This window comes from Scyliorhinus canicula, chromosome 2, assembly GCF_902713615.1.
Source record: "Scyliorhinus canicula chromosome 2, sScyCan1.1, whole genome shotgun sequence".
Lineage (NCBI taxonomy): Eukaryota > Metazoa > Chordata > Chondrichthyes > Carcharhiniformes > Scyliorhinidae > Scyliorhinus > Scyliorhinus canicula.
The window spans coordinates 138494544-138516235 of NC_052147.1; the positions used below are offsets into that span (position 1 = coordinate 138494544).

Below are 21692 nucleotides of genomic sequence, written 5' to 3' on the forward strand. Positions count from 1 at the left end.
GGGTCCGTTGGGCTGTCGGGATCAGTATCCTGCATGCCTTGTTGTACCGAACGGATACTTCTGCGCCGTATCTGGGACTGCTGGCTGATAATCGGTGGAGCGGACCTGCAGCAGGCCGCGTAATGGCCAGGCTTCCCACACTGTAGGCATCGCCGTCCCTTGGCTGGACATTGCCGTTCTGCGCGCCAACGTGCATGCGCAGTGCGGTCGGCCGACGTACGCACCTGCGCATTAGGGTTGCCGGCCTCGTCGTCCACCCAGCTGTGGCGCGCATGTGTCGGGACCGGGAAAAGCTCTCATTCACTTCAATGTCGCAGTGGTTGTCGAATTTCGGCAGCACCATTTTAAACTTCGTCTTGTCTTCGCCATCGGCAAACGTAAGCCAGTTGTAGATATGGATGGCGTGATCCCCCGCGGTTGAGAGAAATAGCGCGATCTGATGCTGCCTCGAGGTCAGAGGCCTCGATATACAGGAGGAACTTTTGCTTGAAGATCTTCCAATTGGCGGCGAGGTTGCCGGAGATGCGGAGGAGGCTGGATGTTTTCCATGTCACTGGATGGCCGCTTTCTGGTCGTTGCAGATTTACTCGAGGTAGGTTCGGCAGGATTAATAGCTCTCTGGTACCATTATGTTAGGCGGGTTGGTTTGACATTGACTGCAACTGGATGCAGGGAAGCTAGAAACAAACGTCTAACACCAGAGATGATCCAACACAGTTTTATTTAAACTATGAACAGCTGTACATGTTCAGCTCTGGGTTGACACTCTACTAATCCTACTGACGACCTCTTACTGATTCGACCAGACTTACTAGCTACCACATGGCAATAATGTCCACTGACTTGTGCACTCTGACTGTCTGTGTCTGGGTCCCGAAAGGAGCGGGAGTCTTAATGCCCTGTGAGCTTTATAGTGGTGGTGTCTTGTCTGGTGATTGGTTGTTCTGTGTTCATTGGTCATCCTGTGTGTCAATCACTGCCTGTCTGCATCTCATTATATACATGAGTGGATATTATGACACTAACCTCTCCCCCAAAACAAGACCTGGGAACGCAATGGCCTGGCAAGCACTCTTCTGCTTCAGCTTGACTCTTCTGCTTAAAGACACCTTTCAATTATGGGTCTACAGACCAAAAATAATAAAAGAAATGGGAACAAAGGAAATAAACGGAAAGGACCTTTACAATTATTTGGTCTGCCATACAAGTTCATGGCATTGCAGCCTGATCGGTAGATTCAGGGCGACGTACCATTGATTGAAATCATGATGACTTACGAGCCTGAGACCAATTACAATCCCAGTCCAATAACTCTCAATCACGAAAGAGAAAACTGTCCATTAAATAAGTTAACTTACTGCTTGTTGGGTATCGTATTTCATTCTATTGGAAGATGCATAACATTGTTATTGTTTTAGCATTTTCAATCTAATGTGTTATTAACATGAAGAAAATCCACAGCCACATTTATATTGGAGATTTTGTTTGAACTAGACATGTTGGAAAAGACCGACAATTCTGTACTTTCACTGGTGCAAGTCGAACTGAAATGGAGCTTTTCACGCGCTACATGAAAATTCTTCATGCTTAACAGAATGGTGATTTAACGCTGTGATTTATTCATAATTTCTGAACTTTATTATAACAGAACGTAGCAGCAGATCTGTAGTTTATTCACATTTCATATTTACCTTTAGCATACATCAAATTTTCATCTGGAAAGAAATTTCTTGGTGGATTTTATCAAATGTTAAAGCACAAATTCTAAACGTCAACAATGGGGGAAACAAATTTATTTCAATTAAGTTAATGGATAATTCCTACATTACACTAAGTTTAAAGCATGGAAATAATCTATTCAATGCAGCTGGTCCACACTCCTTTTGATGCCCCATACAATCTCCCCCACCCATTTCACGTAACCCTACCTATTTATTTCTTATCTACCTTCCTCTGAGATACATCTTTGCAATTTGCCTCAACTACTTCTTGTGAAAGCAGCCTCCGGGTAAAAATGCTTCTCCTGAATTCTCTAATATATTTATTGATAACCATCCTGTACTTACGGCCATAATTTTAGGCTCCACATTAAATGGTAACATCTTTCCTCTATTTACCCTGTCAAGCCCTTTCATAATCTTAAAGACCTTCATCGGGTCAGCCCTCAGTCTTCTCTTTTATAGATAAAAGATTCCCCGCCTGTTCCATCTTTCTGGATAAGTATAACCTGTCAATTCTGCTGTCATCACAGTAAATCTTTTTTACACTTTTTCCAATGCACAGTATATTCTCTTCTAATATGGAGAGCAGAACTGTGCACAGTATCCCAAGTGTGGGCTAATCAAAATGTTATCCATGTTTAATATATAATTTCTGCTTTTAAGAACATATGATATAGGTGCAAGAGCAGACCACATGTTCCATTGAACCTGCTCCACTATTTAATACGATCATTGGTCTTGGGCTTCAACTTCATTTTCCCACCCACTCCCCAAATTCCCAGAATCCCCAACAATGTCTAACCCAGCCTGAAATGCATTCAACGATGGAGCAGCCCTCCCCTCTGGGATAGAAAATTCCAAAAATTCACAACCCTTTGAGTGAAGAAATTCCTCTGCATCTCAGTCCTAAATGATCAGCCCCTTATTCTGAGACTGTGGGCTGTGTTTCAGACTCTCCAACCAGCTGAAACAATCTCCCAGGATTGCTATCAAGCACCTTCAGAATTTTGTAGGTTTCAATGAGATCACCTCTCATTCTCCTAAACCCCAGAGAGTACAAGCCTAATTTACTCAGCCTCTCATTTTTAAAAATTAATTGATGGAATGTGGGGGTCACAGTCTGGGCCAGCTTTTATTGTCCATCCCTTAATTACCTTTGAACTGAGCAGCCTGTCAGGCTATTTCAGTGGGCATTTTAAGAGTCATCCACATTGCTGTGTGTTTGGGGTCATATGGAGGGCAGACCAGGTGAGGATGGCAGATTTCCTTCTCCAAAGTACATCACAGAACAACCCCCTTATCCCAGGAACCAACTTAGTGAACCTTCCTGTACTTCCTGTGATGCAAGTATATCCTTTTATAAATGCGGAGCCCAAAACGACACACTTATTATACTCCGTCTGCCATCTTGTTGCTCACCCACCTAACCTGTGTACATTTCTTTGCAGTCTCTGTGACTTCCCCACAGTTTCCATTCCACCTGGCTTGGTATCATCTGAATACCTAAATATATTACTCGCCGTCTCTTCATCTAATTTGAATACTAAGTGTGGAAGTGAATCCTACACCTTTGTTTTCCAAAATGGTTTTATCAACCTGTTTCGCTACTTTGTGATTTGTATGTTTCTTTTTTTAAATAAATTTAGAGTACCCAATTATTATTTTTTTAATTAAGGGTCAATTTAACGTGGCCAATCCAACCAACTTGCACATCTTTGGGTTGTGGGGGTGAAACCCACACAAACATGGGGAGAATGTGCAAACTCCACATGGACAGTGACCCAGGGCTGGGATTCGAACCCGGGTCCTCAGCGCCGCAGTCCCAGTGCTAACCACTGCGCCACATGCCACCCTGTGATTTGTATATTTCTAACCCCGAGATCCATTTACTCTTCAACCATATTTTGATTCTTATTTTCCAAGGAATACATGGCATCCTTATATTTCTGCAAAAGTGGACCTCCTCACACTCATCCATATTGAAATTAATTTGCCAGTTACACACACTGCATAAGGAAGTGTGAAGAGTGTAGTGAGGTGCTTAAGATAAAAATAAAGAGACACTGAAAAGGCTGGCAACACTCAGTAGAAAAATCATCCATCCCAGATTGGATGCAACCTGCATTGTTGAGGAAAGTAAGGGTGGAGATAGATGAAGCTCTTGATCACAATATTTTAATCCCATATCTTTAGATATGGGGAGAGTGGCAGTGAACAGGAAGGTTACAGATATTACATCCTTGTCCAAAAAAAAGATAGATAAGCCAGTTAATTACAGTGCATGCCAGTCAGCCTAATGTCAGTGGTGTGCAAGCTTCTAAAGACAATAATCTAAGATAACATTAAGTTGCACTTACAAGAGCATGGGTTAATAAATTACAGACATCAAGATACTTCATGTCTGACCAATTCTTCAATGAAATCATGAAGAGGATTAACAAAAGTCGGACAACAGAAGTTGCATAAGTGCTCTTTCAAAGACGTTTGATAAAGTGACACAGAATACACTTTTTAGCAACACTGAAGTTTATGAAATTCAAGGGACAGTGAGAGCATGGACTTTCCTTTTGTGTTTCAATTTTTTCCCATACCCTGCCTCTATGACCTGATCCTGAGCTACATGGAGAGAAAACAATTAGGCCCTTTCCAGTCTGCCACGAATATTAAGAGGCAAGTCATAAGTATTATCCAACCTTGTAGGTAATTCTCCTAATCCTTAAATTTTTTGTTGTTCAATTCTTTTTGGAGCCAATGCATCTCATTTGCCACTCATTTAGTCAGGACTAGGTCTGATGGGGCTAAAATGAAAAAAAGACACATCACTATTGGGCACAGCTTAAAACTACAGCTTTGTTTCTGAGTATCTCCTATTGTAATAGCTTGCTCAATATTCTTGTACTATACAATAGCTTATTATAGTAAGGGGCTGCAACATGTTGGGCAAGCTTTTATTTCTGGAACAATTATCTTTAACCATTCAAACTGACATAACTGAGGCAAAAGACTGCAGACTGCAAATCAAATAATCACTGGTGTGGGCTTGCACTAACTCAGAGTCAACTAATGAGTTTAAAATTGTTTTAACATCCATCTTAAATTCATTCCATTTCAGATACCTTAGGTCATTTTACCCCAGTCCAGCTCTTCCACTTCAGTTGAGGTTGCAGGGCAGGAGAGATTGACTGACAAAAGATTTCATGGAACAAAAAGGCAAAGGGCGTGGTAATGGCTGCAGTAAAGATACAAAGGCAAATACATGAAAAATTAGGTTAAGGGCAGCACGGTGGCGCAGTGGGTTAGCCCTGCAGCCTCACGGCGCCGAGGTCCCAGGTTCGGTCCCGCTCTGGGTCACTGTCCGTATGGAGTTTGCACATTCTCCCCGTGTCTGCGTGGGTTTCGCCCCCACACCCAAAGATGTGCAGGTTAGGTGGATTGGCCAAGCTAAATTGCCGCTTAATTAGAAAAAATGAATTGGGTACTCTAAATTTATATTTAGAAAATGGTTAAAACCAGCACATGCGGAAAAACAAACAAAAAAAAACAAGAAATTGTTTTACTCTATGTTGAGAGCAGAAGGCTGTAAAGTGTCTAACTGAAAGATGAGGTGCTGTTCCTTCAGGCTACATTGAGCTCCAATGGAACACTGCAGCAGGGAGCAGGCTGAGGACAGAGAAACATTGGTGGTAGGAAAGGGATAACAAAAAAAAGCAAAGCAACCATTACCCCTCCTTAGTCCTTGTTTCATGACAGTTTTATCATTCAATCTCTCCACCCTCAAACCTATCCCACACTTTCCCTTTTGTTCCTCCTCCACCTTCCCCATTTCAATGGCATAATAATAATAATAATAATAATAATTGCTTATTGTCACAAGTAGGCTTCAATGAAGTTACTGTGAAAAGCCCCTAGTCGCCTCATTCTGGCGCCTGTTCGGGGAGGCCGGTACGGGAATTGAACCCGCGCTGCTGCCTTGTTCTGCATTACAAGCCAGCTGTTTGGCCCACTGTGCTTAAAACCCATCACATTAGTGTCTTCCTTCAGTTCTGAAGGAGTCATATTCGACATGAAACATTAATTTTGTTTCTCTTGATAGTCATTGCCAGACCCGCATAGTATTTCCTACGCTTTGCTTTTATTATAGAATCTTAGTAGCTGTTTCACACTTTTAAACACTACATTGAACTTGGTCATTTTATGATTGTGGTTAGATAAATGTTCATGCACGGTTAGGCTGTTAACTAAATCTGCCTTATTATTAAATCTAATATTGCATGTCCCCTTGTTGGCTTGAGGATATATCCCAGAAAACTATCCCAGATGCACTCATGATATTATTCACGACCTTTCTAACATGTACTGGTCTGCTTGTCTCAATCTACATGCAAGTCAAAATCCCTGGTCAAAACCACTGCTTTCATTATATGCGTGTTTAAGATCTCCATTTATGCAATCTACCACTTCATACGGACTTACGGTGGCAGCCATGGTGTCAGTGGTCGCACACAGGGCAGCTCCTGCTCAAAGGCATAACAAAGAGCTCTTTTTACCCGATACCCGAAAAGGTGTAGTTCGAGGCCGGAGGAGTAGTTTCCCCCAGGAGTGGTATGTCCGCTGGCTACCAAACCTGGCAGAAGACGGTGAGAGGCCTGACCAAAGAGTTGGAGGAAACCTATGGCGCAGCAGTCGGTGTGAGGATGACAGAGGGGAAAGGGCTGGTACAAAGTGGAAAGCCCCAGATGGAACGTTGATGGCATTTATTAAGGAGGAATTCCGCCAGCAGAGGAAAGAAATGGGGGAAGAGTGCCCGAAGGCCATCGAAGGAGCTGTGCACCCCTAAAGAGTTTGATGGAGCAGGTGGAGAAATGCTTCGAGGAGCAGAGGACAAACATTCGAGAGATCGAAGGAGTGAGCTCAGACAACAGCGATCGTGTGATGGCACTGGAGGTGGGGGTCTTAGCAGACATTTGCAAAACGTTGAGGGCAAAGGTGGAGGAGGAGGAGAATGCCTCGAGAAGGCAGAACGAACCTGCGAATAGTGGGCCTGCCTGAAGGAGTGGAAGGTCTGAGTGCCACGAGGTAAGTTTTGAAGATGCTGACAGGGCTGGTGGTAGAGAAGGTGCTAGATAAGGCCCCTGAAGTGGACAGAGCTAGGGAGTCGCCACAGGCGGTGATCGTGAGACTCCACAAATTTGTGGAGAAAGATAAGATTTTACGTTGGGCAGGGAGAAGTGCACCTGCGAATGGGAGGGAAACAAGGTCCGAATATATCAAGACACTGGAGCCAAGCTGGCAAAATGCCGGGCAGGGTTCAACAGGGCCAAGGCGGTGTTGTACCAGCAGCGGATCATGGATGGCAGGGGAATGCCACGAGTGAAGAATCATAACCATGGACATGGCTGTTCTGAAGGGACTAGTAATGTTAATGGTATTGCTGATAGTCCTCGGCATTGGATTGAAAAATATCAGAGGTACAAAGAATGGAAAAAGAGCAAGGAATAACAAGAGCAGTAAAGTGAGCTTGACTGAAGAAAGGATAATATATTGAGATAGAGAACAAGAAATAAGCAAAAATGTAAGAATTTGAGAAAGGGGAAGGAGTTAAGTTGAAAATGAGCAGATAGGACAGATGATAACGCGTGGATTATTAAATTAGAAGACAAAGGCCATGATCACCTCAGCAATTTATTAAATTAGGTGCTTGAAAACGCATTTACCTCAGGCGCCAAGTGAGATCGCTGAGGGAAGCACTAACAGAAGAGGATGGTGCCGCATACAAGACAATTCACAAACTTATAGCCAATTATGGAGTTAACAAAAATAAGGTTATCTGAACGTATAGAAGGATGATTCGACTAAAACATCATCTGTAAAGCTTGTGCCTAGTCTTGACTGTATCCTGTTTATCGCACTGTAATATCGAAATAAAGGCAAGAAACAAGGACCAAGTCTGCCTATCATTTTACCTGACTAATTTAACTTCATTTTATTTCACTCTGATCCAGATACGATATTAGTTTTCTTGGGATGTCCAGCATGCTACATCTTCCTCTACTACAAATGCTGATGAAAAGTAATTATTTAGCACGCCCATCGTTTCCTTATTTTCATTTTTATGTTGCTTTTAACTTACCTCTTTCCTAATATAGTTGTGCTTTGAACCTGAATTTGTTCTTTCATAAGTGAAAAACGTCGCCCCGATTTGATTCCTACTCTTAAGAGCTTTTTGAATTTTTTTTTAAACCGAACACATTCAAAATCTTTCAGCTGACTTCCTTTCTGTCAAAGTCATTTGTCTTTGCAGCCTCAATGTCCAAACAAAACAACGGCTTTAGTTCGTCAACAGTGCTACACTAATGCAGAATCCTTTGCTATTCTGAATGACCGAACAATCGGTCAATCAGTTTACTCGATCAAGCTACATATTCAGCCAATCTCATGCCTTAATTTGCAACCTGACCTCTTGGGGCCCCAAATATCTCCCCCACTGGGTCTTCCAACTACTGCTATCCATCTACTTCCTGCAGTATGGCATGCAAGATATTCCCTCGTTTGGCACTAAACACTATACATGCCTCTATGGATTTGGCAAATTCTTTGTTGTTTTCCCCTCACTTTTGTTCTTTTGTCCTTTCTTTCTGTATCAGGGAAATAAACGTTATTTGTTACTGAATTGTTATTAAATGGTAATAAATAGTAATAAATGATATTCTCACTGGCATGGAAGGATTTGTAACTCACTCTAGGCTTTCCAATGGGTTTATCGCTCCAGCTATGTTTAATCATGCCTCTCTCTGCTGTCCCACAGGTACATTATCTTGATCTACCTGATCTATCCTGAGCAAACATTATAATTGAAAAGTAGTATCAACTACTATCTCCATAAATTCAGCAGATTTATAATTCATTATATAAACATTGAAAGAACCTCCCTCTTCTTTCCATCATGCAGGAGCAGGTATTTTTTTCTGGCTGCAATAGAGATCACCTCTTGATTAAGGTAAAGATAGTTTAGTATCATCAAGATCAACTGTGTGTGTGTATGTGGAGGTGGGGGGGGGGGGGGGGGGGGGGGGGGGGGGGGGGGGGAGAGTACACAGGTGGATTTTGACAGAACTTCCCCAATACTTGGGTATTAATCTATATTCTTTCCAACATTTTTTTTGAAATTTCCAAAATCTTTTAAGAAAATTAATAGAAATGACTCTCATTTCCATCTTTGTGTGTTCTTGTCCAGTTAAGCAACGAGTTAACATTTAGAATGCCTATTCAAAGGAGCATACCTGAGGTATTAAATTCACTGCAGTTCCCAGCTTTCAGCAGCTTTACCAACTTGTCAAGTTCATTCTTGCTGGCTGGTCGGAGCTCACTTCCCAGCAACACTATAGGTCCATCCCTTCGCTGGCTCGCAGTTACCTACTCGTTGGAAAGACAAGGAAAGGGTTAGCCTCAAATAAAATATCATCTATATTGAGACATGCAAACCATTGGGAACCCATCCTTCATGATTAAACACGCTCATACACCATGGAACTGAGAACCATGCATTCATAACGAATACACCATACCTCCCAGATACCAACTTGAGAATACAAAACACATGCTTGCACTAACATAAGTCTTCTCAGAGCAAAGAATCAGCGAATGAGTACTAAATACAACTACTCATAAGATGGACTGCAAAGATTACAGTCCAGCTACAACAATTATTACTCCCTGGGTCAATAATACGGCTAATTGTGTTTTAAACAAACTGATTGATTAGAAAATTAAGCTGCCCCAGATGGCTGACTGAGTAATCCCACAATGTGATATAGTTTTGAATCCAGGTCAGACCCATGTTTATATGGTGTTATCTGATCCCAGTTAGCATGCAATAACTAGGCTAGGGGCCGGTGAGGAGAATAAAAAACAAAACCAGCCAGAGTATCCATTAGAAACATAGAAACACTGAAAATAACAGCAAGAAAATAGGCCATGCAGCCCATTATATCTGTGGCAGCCGAATAAGAGCTATTCTTTCCAGTTCCTGTGCCATTGGCTGGTAGCTTATGGCTCTTCAAGTGCATATCCAAATATTCTTTAAATTGCAATGAGAGTTTCTGCCTCTGTGCTTTCAGATAGAGTTCCAGACTCCCACCACGCAAAAGTATGTGGATTTGAGTCAACCCAGGAGATGGAGTTCGTCTGTGGCACCCATTCAGATTAAACAGTCACTATCCGTGTTCATACAAAAATGCCACTTGGGTAATGTGCTAAAAGTCTCGCATTGTACATGGAACTACACACCATTCAATTGGTGAAAATAAATTAGACAATATCAGTGCTGAAAGAAGCTTAAATTGTAATCTAAGTATCCATTTAAAGGTTTATTCCATAGAATATTGCAGTAATAAAAGATGTCTTGATCATTAAAGACAATTAACAACAATGAATAGGTCATAAAATATTAAACACTTCAACGCAAAAATAATTGTATCATATCTCAGAATACATACTGCAAAGCACTGCTCAGCAAATGGATCTTCAACTTTCGGGGAGTGTTGTAGAGCTGCAAACATTTCTTCAGAATTTGCATAGTCAATAGGCCGCAAACCAAAGATATTGCTGAAGAGACAATTTAAAGATGAACATTTCAGCAACTTGGTATGACAGATTTATTCCTAAAACACATGAAATGTGATCAGCCACAGTTTAATTGTTCATAGTTTTGGGAAACCCACATTTGATAATTCTGGATACTCAATTCTTTCAAAAAACATTCTGAGGGAAGACTGAAAAGACACCTTCACCATCTCAGACATTAAGCACCGAAAGTGGAGAATTGGGCAGCTGAGTATTTTGTATAGTACCAATTTAACATTTGGAGGAAACAAAAATTTCCATCAAGTAAAACTGAATGATTATCCACAAATCCACATCTCACTGAATGACCTTCTCCTGTTTCTGTGCCTCAGATTTATCATGCAAAATGTGCTTTAAAAGAATTTGAGATATTTCTTAAACAATTTTAAGATTGCCTCTTCTGATTCTTCCTCTGTGCTCGAATATTGCAAGGCATACTCAAGAAATACTTACACTAGAAGAGATGTTATTCAGCAAACTCAAACCCCTATGTACACACAAGCCAAGGGGAACAAGGTGGAGGATTTAACATATTTTAAAAAGTTAATGGAGCAAATAATGGCGCTCAGGGTAGATAAATCTGCAGGGCGTAAAAGTTTCGATTCTTGGGTATTAAAAGAAACAGTTGGGAAATTCTAAATGTGTTCGTCACAATTTTCAATAGTGTTGTATTTGTGCACTGTATTGTTGGATTAGAAAATTGCAAATGTCACTCCATTACTCAAGACAAGTTTTAAGACCAAACTGGTTTCTGACTGGTTGATAGAAACTATGATTAACTGCATACACAACAACAGCTGACTGCCAAATCTTGACTGAAAAAAAACCATAACTAAGATGACAAAAATTGTCCCACATTTCTCAGTCTTCTCATTGTGAAACAGTGATCGAAATGGGAATTTACAAAAGCATTAAAATCTCATTGGAAAAATGTATGCCCAGCACAAACAAGAAAATGTCATTGCAAGGTAAAAAGTCAAGATTATCAAAATCTAGTGCAAGTACAATTAATTTGACACAAAAATAGGTTTGTGAAAAGTCAGATCCTTCCTGCAGGCCCAGAATCTCTCCGCCTTTGCATGTTGCCCTGAGGTAGCTGCGATGGGGAAGAGACCATCATGCAACTCCTTCTGGAATGTGCCTTTTCACAGGGGTCTGGAAAGACCTGCAGTGGTTTCTATTGAGGTTCACTGAACTGTTATATAAAATGCACCGCTACATATTTGATGAATGAAGTTGACATAAGAGAAGGTGCCTCCATTCACTGGGTGAACACAAAAAGGAGTCATAAATAACAAAGTCACGAATAAGCCCAATAAAGAATTTAGGAGAAACTTTATTCAGTGGTTAGAATGTGTAACGTGCTACTCAGTGGTTAGAATGTGAAATGTGCTGCACAGTCGAAGCAAACAACATGGATGCTTTTAAGAGGAACACTAATAAGGTTGGATGGAAAGGGGTAGGTCGAGGCTCGTGTGGAGCATAGCCGCACAAAATGGGCCAGTTAAGCCAAATGGTCAAATCTTTGTAAAATCTAACTGAGACACTGGCCTCACACATGCTCTTAGATAGTATGCACTATTGGCATAAATTTGTTGAACTGTTGTACATCACACTCTTCCCAGTGACTAAAGAGGTTAAGTGCATGTATGGAAACTTTCCAGATGCAATGGGGGGGGGGGGGGGGGGGGGGGGGTGGTGTTAAATATGGTTTCACACTTGACTGCATTCAGTGCAAACCACAAGAAAATCTCCTGAGTTGGTCCCACACTTCTTCTGTTAAGTGTACTCTGGAATGAGATTGTCAACCTGATAACGGAAGAATATCACAGGATTTGTAAGACATCTGAAATCATTCTACGTTTTTGTAAAAATAGCAGTTTACCAACTCGATAACTTGACTGAAATCTTACCTTTCTTCGAACATAAGAAATTCAGTAGAACTTATAATGGAACTTGGTTTAATTTTTGTTAAGTACCTTAAATGCACATCTTAAATTTATTAACGTTGGACACTTGGAGAACAGGCAGTTTGTTTCTTATAGTTCATTTTGAAAGGAACCCAGTAGATGACAGAAAAATTACTTATAATGAAAGTACCTATACAACATTGTCCATCGGCCTATAAATACAACAGTTTTGTATGAGTGCCAATTTTTCCAAAAGCAATTCAGCAGTTGGTGAAAGCGAGTCACATGTAAACCACAGGCATCAGTCATCATTAGGTTATCCGTTAAGTGGCATTCTAGTTATAAAGCCGAGAGGCTGAGTGTTGGGAAGTCTATGAAATGATGGATCACACAGCCAAGTCTATCAGGTGGCAGAATCTCTTTTTATCTAATAGGAATCAGAGACGTGATCAGGAAAAGGATTTTGGGGCAGCACGGTGGCAATCACTGCTATCTCACGGCGCAAAGGACCCAGGTTTGATCCCGCTCTCAGGCCATTGCTTGTGTGGAGTTTGCACATTCTCCTTGTGTCTGTGTGGATCTCACCTCCACAATCCAAAAGAATGTGCAGGGTAGGTCAATTGGCCACACTAAATTGTCCCTTAATTGCAAAAAAAAAATTGGATACTCTAAATTTATTTAAAAAAGGAAAAGGATTTCACCAGTCAAGTTCCTCGTTCAAGTCCACTGGCCCGGATATCAATTACAGCTCCTCGACAGGCATCTGATGTTAGCAAACTCAACATCAACTGGGAGTAGGACCTGATTTGTTCTGGCCTGTATGGTTTGGCAGCTCAATCATAGGCAATCAAACAATTGCTTGTTTAGTAAGAAATATTTAACCATTATTAGACCTTTAGCAATATGCGCCTTTGTGCGATTAAACTGTTAAAAATATGAAGGATTGAGCATTATTTTTGCACTCTCTCCTTAATTTAGAGTAAAATGGAGGCATGAAGGAGGTTATATGATCTGATTTGAGTACTGCCCAACAAGGACCTTGGATGCCTTGGTTATTAAAGGTTAAAGATGGCCCCAAGTCATATTATTGGGAAGAAGACATAAAGTATTCACATCTGTGGACAATGGAAAAGGAATCTGTGATGCCCGTGGTAGACAGTTTGTCTCCAAGTCTCATAGGGAGGTGTAAGGAAGAAAACTGTCTATTTAATTTAAGATAGAACAGAGTTAGGAATTTTAAAAGATAGTTAATCAGCATTTCTACATGCATACAAGGTCCATGCAATTTCTGGTCTTTGAGGGGAGAACAGGGCAGTGTAAGACTCGTATTTGGGTTACAGGATTTTTCATAAATTTTCCCTGAATCTTACAGGTAAGTTAGTCTGCAACGGTCTGAGAATAAAAGAGCAGAAAGAGATAAACAGCTGGTCCTGCACCTTAGGGACAGCACAGTAGCACAGTGGAGGAGTCTGAACATTTTCCCTGTGTCTGCGTGGGTGTCCTCCGGGTCTCCGGTTTCCTCCCACAAGTCCCGAAAGACGTGCTGTTAGGCAATTTGGATATTCTGAATTCTCTCACTGTGTACCCGGACAGGCACTGGAATGTGGTGACTAGGGGCTTTTCACAGTAACTCCATTGCAGTCTTAATGTCAGCCTAGTTGTGACAAAAAGGATTATTACCAATGCTCTGTTTAACTAAAGCATAATCTCCCTACTTCTGTATTCAATTCCCTTCGCAATAAACAATAACATTCTATCAGCTTTCTAATTATTTAATCACCTGCTAACTGTTTGCAATTCATGCACAAGGACACATCCAGATCCTTTTGCATCTCCGAACTTTGCAATCTCTCCCCATTTAGGTAATATGCTTCTTTTTTATTCTTCCTGCCAAAATGGATAATTCCGCATTTTCCCACAATATATTTAATTTGCCAGATCTTAGCCCACTCACTTGGGCTGGATTCACCACAGCCCCGCGGCGAAATCGCATTTGGTGCGGGGGTGGCAAATCCACTTTTGAGCTGAAACCGGGCCCTGTGTCGGTCCAGCGATTCTGCAGGACCCGAGAATCGGCGTCTTTGTGAATTACTCCACGCGGCTGGGGGGCCATTGCCAGAGGCCCACCCAGCAATCCTCTGCTCCCGACCAGCTGCGTTCCCAACAGCATGGACCTAACATGCTATGGCCGGTCGGGACTCTTGCGTGGCGACAGCGGACTCAGTCCGCGGATGCCCTGGTAGGGGAGGGGAAATTTTAAAAATGGGGCACGGGGGAGGGGGCCCGCGGTACAGATCGGGCGGGTTGAATGCAAGGGCGTGCGGCCGTTCGGGGGGGGCCTACATCTTGCAGCTGCCTCCGTGGTCCGAGCCCACCATGGTGCTCACGCGGTCGCTGGAGGCCGTTGCCGTGTGCATACGCGGACTCGAAACCGAAGTGCGGGGGCCCATGTCCGCAGCTAAAGCTGCGTGAATCACCACTCCGGTGCCTATTTGGGTGCACAGAGGAAGGATTCAGAACGTCCAATTTACCCAACAAGCATGTCTTTCGGAACTTGTGGGAGGAAACCAGAGCACCCAGAGAAAACCCACAAAGAAAAACTGGCAGACCCCGCACAGACAGTGACTCAAGCCAGAAATTGAACCTGAATCTAAGTACAATACATTCACTGGTTCACCTTTATCTACAGCCCGCTGTTTTTTTCAAACAATTCCAATAAATTGGTTCAACATGATTTTCCTTTCACAAACCATGTTGACTCTGCCTTGTTACCTTGAAGTCATCTAAAGCCTTGCTATAACATCTCAATAATAGTTTCTAACACTTTTCCTATGAAGATGTTAAGCAAAGCGTGTAGTTTACTGCTGTCTCCCTCTCTTTTTGAATAAAGGTGCTACATTTTCGATTTTCAAATCTAATGCAGGCTTTCCCAAATCTAGGGAATTCTGGAAAATTAAAACCAATGTATCAAATATCTCACTAGCCATTTCTTTTCACACCCTGGGATGAAGTCCATCAGGATCCGGCGACTTGTCAGCCTGCGTCCCCCAACAATTTACTTTGTACCAATTCCCTGGCGATTGTAATTTGCGAGTGTTCCTCCCTCCCTTTGATTTCCTGATGTTGCTTTTGTCATCTGTAGTGACGACCGGTGCAAAAATACCTATTTGATTTTTATGCTATTTCCTTATTTTCCATTATTACTTCCCCAGACTCACATTCTTTCACTCCAACACCCACTTTGTTAACTCTTCTTTTTTCAACATTGATAGAAACTTTACTTCTGTCTTTATATTGCTAGCTAGCGTTCTCTCATACTTCGATTTTTCTATCCTCAGTAATCTTTTAGTCATTCTTTGCTGTTTACATAATGTCCAATCTTTTTTCCTGCCACCTACCCTTGCACAATTATATGCTTTTTCTTTTAAGTTTGATGCTATCTATAATTTTTTAAACCCTGGATGGAGGGTCCACCCTTGAGATTTTTCTTCTCGTATCTATAAAAATGTATCAATACTATGCAATCTGAAATATACCCTTAAATGTCTGCAATTGCATCTCCATTGACCTTAACCTAATTTGCTAGTTCAATTTAGCCATCTCTGCTTTCGAGCCCTCATAATTGCCCTTATTTAAATTAACAAAATTAGTCATAGACCACTCTTCTCTCCCTCAAACATAATGTAAAATATCATAGTTTGAATTCTGCGCCTTCACTGTGAGGTTATTAAGTAATCCCATCTTGTTGCACAATATCAGCTCCAGTGTAGCCTGCTCTCGGGTTGGTGCCAGAACGTGCTATTCTAAGAAACTATCCCAAAAACATTTTGTGAATTTATCATCTAGGCTACCTTTGCAAATCTGATTTTTCCAGTCTACACATAGATTAAAATCCACCATGGTTATTGTCATATCTTTGTGACAAACTCCCATTATTCCTTCCTTTATATTCTGTTCTACCATGTGGTTACTATTCGGGGGCCTGGACACCAACTCCCACAAGTAACTTCTTACCTTTATAATGTCTACCCAAACCGCTTCTCCACTTATACATCCTGGTTTCCTGAACTTTTGGAATCCTTCTCTGTACCAAGACCATGATTAGTTAACAGATCCACTCCTCCACCTTTTCCTAAATACTATATTCAACATTCAATATTCAGGTCCCAATCTATGTCATGCTGCAGCCATGTCTCTGTAATATTCCCGTACCAGCCTCCCCGGACAGGTGCCGGAATGTGGCGACTAGGGGCTTTTCACAGTAACTTCATTGAAGCCTACTCGTGACAATAAGCGATTTTCATTTTTTCATTTCATTTCCGTAATGACTATCAATCCATTCTTATTTTTTATTTCTATTTGCGCCATCAGTTAATTTGTTTTGTTTTGAATGCATTCAGATACAGAGGACACGATCTTCCGGCCTTGTTACATTCGCGCTCAAGCGTAACGAGGCCACTGAATAGCGGGAGAGGCCAAAAAGGAGAACCATGCCAGGCACCAAACAGTTTGCGATGGAACCGGTCTGCTCTGCAGGCGAAATTGGAATCACACCGTAGTGTAGCTAGAAACCAATTATCACCACTTAAGCCCCAGTTCCATACAATTAACGAGAGCCATCCCATATCCAACAGCCTCCCATCATTCAGCGGCTTCCCCAGCAAGCGCTGATGTTGGCGCCGATTACTACTCCTTTTGAAAAACGTGAACCTGACGGAAGGGCTTCTGTGGGGAGCAGAGCAGGTGAGTAGCTCACAGGCAAAGAGCCCGGAGGTGCTGGGCTTGCTGTCCGTGTTCGGTGTGGGACCAACCGCTTACTACACCATCATGCCAACCCCTGGATCGTGTGTCCCCATTCCAGGGCAATCCTTATCCTTGCCTATCTGCTTTGGAACACCCATAACCCCCACCGATTGCCGAGGCCTCTGACTGTGCAGCTATTGCTAATAGGAATTGGTAATCGTGGTTAAGTGAACACTTCACACTTGCCAATTGTATTTGTGTGGGTGGGCGGGCCATGTAGCATGTTGCAGTCATTGCCTGGACAGTGTATCTGAACACTGCGGGAGGCAACACTACATATGCAACAGCTAATATCCGAACACTCAGGGGATGGGACACAGCTGCAGCGACATGTCCATGGCCAGAGGGTGGGTGAGTGCCACGGGGAGGGAGCCAGCACCCAGTCCGGGTGATGTTGTGAGCGGGTGTCCGGGGTACAGGATCTGGGTCCCGATGAGGGGGGCCCCGCTACGCCATGGAGTATGTGGGGAGGGCGTTCGGGTAGGGTGGTGTGAGTGAGAATCAATGGGGGAATGGAGTGCCCCGGGGTGGGAGCCACTGCTGTTTGTCGGTCTAACACACTCTCTCAATGACTTACAGATATTGGATGCTATGGCAGGGATGTTGGGCGCAGAGGTTGGTGCTGGTGGTATGCAATGCAGCAGCCTCTGCAGATGCTCAAGGCAGCGGCCCATGTGCCGGACCCCGCCCCACACCCTGAGGACCCGACCATCCATCAAGCTAGGGATGGATCCAGAGGAGGAGACCTGAAACAACCCAGGGTGTACAAGCGCTGCTGGTCATTCGAACAAATGACGGACTGTGTGTGCCACAGGAGGCTCCGTTTCAGCAAGGATATGGTGCGGCATCTGTGCCATATCCTCGTAGAGGAGGACACCCGCTCCCGGTGGCCGTCAAGTTCACTGCAACTCTGAACTACAGGGAAGAAGCCATGTCCTACATCACCGGGCCACAGGGTGTCAGCACACCAACATATTTGTCACACTGGACTGGTTCCATTTTGAGATTTAGTTTTGATATCAATTTTGTTCCATGTGGGACTTGGTCTGATTCACAAATGTGCAAGGGAGTAGTACACAAATGATAGACATTTGCAATTACATTTCTAAACAGTGTGTTCAGATCCTCTCCATCACAATTTAAAAATACAATGTCCCTCATTGTGTAGTATATCTACACACCACAAAAAACCCAGGCAGCATACAGGTCTACTCAAGGCTATGCCAATGCCTACCCACCCTTTTTCCATTTACGGTGTCAGCTAGTGAAATAAAATGAAATGAAATGAAAATCGCTTTTTGTCACAAGTAGGTTTCAAATGAAGTTACTGTGAAAAGCCCCTAGTCACCACATTCCGACGTCTGTTCGGGGAGGCTGGTACGGGAATTGAACCGTGCTGCTGGACTGCCTTGGTCTGCTTTAAAAGCCAGCTCTTTAGCCCTGTGCTAAACCAGCCCCTAGTGAGGCGGTATGTTCCTTGTCGTGCACTAATGTACACACCTTCATAAGTACACATTTTTTTAAAAACCTACATTCTGGTACCAGCAAACTGTCAATGCTTTTGAAGTTTTCATTTTAAAAATTAATTGGGTTAACAGCTTTCCTAATTTCATGGAATGACACTCGTTAGCTTGAAGATCTCTGATCTAAGCTAACAGATATAAATAGCGATAATGTATAATTACATACATTATTTCCAATTTGTTTCTCTGTGTCAAAATGCAGTCTGGCTTTGGAAATCACACATATTATGTAAAGTTCTTTCAAGAGAAAAAGAATCTACATCAAAACATCCATATGTAACAGCTGGTTTGTATATGCTTCTCAGAGTGAATTATTAGAAACCTCTGATGTCACATTTTTTGGAGGGGATTGGTATTTGAAGCTCAGTGAAATCTTTGCTTGAGGTGACCTTTTCTGTGACAAATGCAAGGCAGATTTTCATCAACTCATACAGCACAGGAGGAGGCCATTTGGCCCATTGTGTAATTTCTTCGAAAGAGCTATTCAATTAGTTCCACACCACTGCTCTTTTCCCATAGCCATGCATTTAAAAAAAAAATTTCAAGCACACATTTCCTTTTTGACAGTTACTATTGAATCCACTAACCCCATCATTTCAGACAGTGCATTCAGGAACATAACTCCCCATGTAAAATAATTCTCCAAATGTTCCTCTGGTTCTTTTGTTCTTCCAATCTTTGGTCATGCCTAGAAAGAGCACTTTTAGCCATATATCATCATGGTGAAGAGCAAGTCACACAGTGAAAGTAACAAGAGCAATTTGTGTCACTCATCTGTGCAATCTTCCAACCAGATAACAGCCGAAAAGTCCCACTGCACATCTGGTGAATAGCAAATATGCAGTTTAATATCTTCAAGAATGGTAGCTATGGCAGGACTTGAGACCAATAAATCAGGTCAATGCACTCTTAAGTTTCATATGGTGAATTAATATCTCAAACCCTTACATTTAACATACATTAGTGGAAATCCTGAAAGGTTGGTTTGAAGGATGGGGGAAATCATAGAATAGAATTTCTATAGTGCAGAAGGAGGTCAGTTGGCTCATCAACCCTTCGAAAGAGCACTCTACCCTGGTCCACACCCCATCCATCCTGCCCTATCCCCATAACCTAACCAGCACATCCCTAGACACTAAGGGGCAATTTAGAGTGGCCAATCTACCTATGTTGTTGGCAAGGCCACATTCATTGCCTATTCTTAGGCTAATTCAGAAGCAATTAGTAATAATTAGCATAGTATCGGACGAGTTGCATGGAGGCCAGACCTGGTTCCCTTTCCTGAAAGATATAAGTGGCTTCTTTCAACACACAAGCAACTTTCATGGTTACTCTAGCCCTCAAATTAGCTGATCTGTTGAACTCAATTTCACAACTTATCCAAGGGGGATTTTGGTCACAAGCACTGCCAAACTACCATATTACAAAAGACTTAATGTCACATTGAACTTCTCAGGTCAACACTGCCCTGACTTCCATCTCTGATTTCTGAGCAATTTGATGGGCTCTGCTGAGGGAGCTGGAAAGCTACAGTTAGCCTCAGCTTCTTTCATTACCGGGATTGGACGATAATGAACATTGACCGCAACCTGGTAAACATAGCAGTGTGGGCTATTTTATAATTGTTTGAATGAGGGTTAACTTTAATCAAGGTTATTTTCAGAAGCATTTCCATATTACGCCAGCCCTGGCTTTTTGAAAAACTACTCACTCATCAAATTACTTCACTACTAAAACTGATTAGGATTACAGGTTTTATATTAATCCATACGCAAGCCACAACATCCTGAGTTTCTGGTCCCAGACTCCTGCCACAGTCAACATCCTTGAAGACATTAAACAATATCATTGCTATTCACTATATGTGCAGTGTGACTTTTTAAGGGCTCACTGGGGACCTGTGAATTTGACCTCCACTCAGCTGAGATGGAAAAGTGCTAATGGTCTAATTAACAGTAGCCTTCACTGTCATATGCTTGCACTACAGCTATAAATTGACTACAGTCTATTGAACAAGGTTAAACAGAAGGTTTGGCTTAATTATAACTGCAAATATATATGAAAAAATACTAATTTAATAGCTAAATTTCAATCAGTGCCATTAAAACAATATTGTGGAAAAGGGTGTTTTGCAACTGAACAAAAATGCATCAAGGATACATGCTTTAATAGTGGAACTATAAACAACTGAGTATTTACTATACTTGTGCTTCAGTATTTGGAACTGCCTTGGGCTACAAAGTTAAAGTTCCAAAACGTCATCATTTGCGAAGGGTTCAGAGAGAACTGATTGTTGAGAATAAATCCTGCAGGGATTTCCTCTAGTGCCTCATGCATAAGAAAGTATAACTCCTCACCATATTTGACAGAACATCCCAAAGCGTTTCACACATAAATTGCTTTGTAATCCTTTAGCTTGCTATCCAGGTGATTGTGACACATTATTTTGTGCTCAGGTAAAGCCCCAAATACAGAAATGTGGTGAATGGATAACAAATCCATTTTTGGAGTTGTCAGATAAAGGATGCTGACCTGGCGCCACTGGGAGAACTCGTTACCGTTCATCAGGTAGTGAAGCTTTCACGTCTCATCTTTCGGGCAGGACAAGGACTGACATAAAAGAACCCAATACAGCCCTGGTGTGAAAGTTTGAAATCACAAGCCTAACTGAGGATCTTTCCTCATTATTTAGAGTAGGCTACAACTACAGCTTTTGTTTACTATATGAACCCTAATCCTCAGTGAAGCTTATTTGGAAACAACAAAGACTAATACTGAGCAAACAAATACAAGGGATGTTTTCGCTTTTCTAACAATACCAAGCACAAACTGTGATAAATATCCAGTTGTCTGTGGTTCCATTGCTAACCCGCATTAACAACACATTTTTACTGAATTTCAAAATACCCCATTCCAACATTTCCCTCTGGCAGAATTGATTGCTGCTCAATTGTGAGGTGTCAGTACTTTTCAAATATATTCATGAAATCCTTAGGCTGAGCCTCAAGAAATAGGAAGGGGCAGGCTCCAATATTTCCTGCAATAATTTTCTGCATTCTTAAACAGAACACAAAACAAGTGGTCTGAACTGCAATAAGATTCTCTGCAGAGCA

The 21692-nt window shown here is 42.0% G+C and overlaps 1 protein-coding gene across 1 annotated transcript in view; it reads right to left on the reverse strand.

Annotated features, from left to right (window-relative positions):
- Positions 1-21692, reverse strand: part of bard1 (BRCA1 associated RING domain 1) — a 296594-nt gene that overhangs the window by 82184 nt on the left and 192718 nt on the right. Inside the window, exons 7-8 of the mRNA XM_038787068.1 lie at positions 10217-10325; positions 9002-9134 (exon numbers count right to left, since the gene is read on the reverse strand). Coding sequence (XP_038642996.1) covers positions 9002-9134; positions 10217-10325 — 242 coding nt within the window. The remainder of the gene's footprint in view (positions 1-9001; positions 9135-10216; positions 10326-21692) is intronic.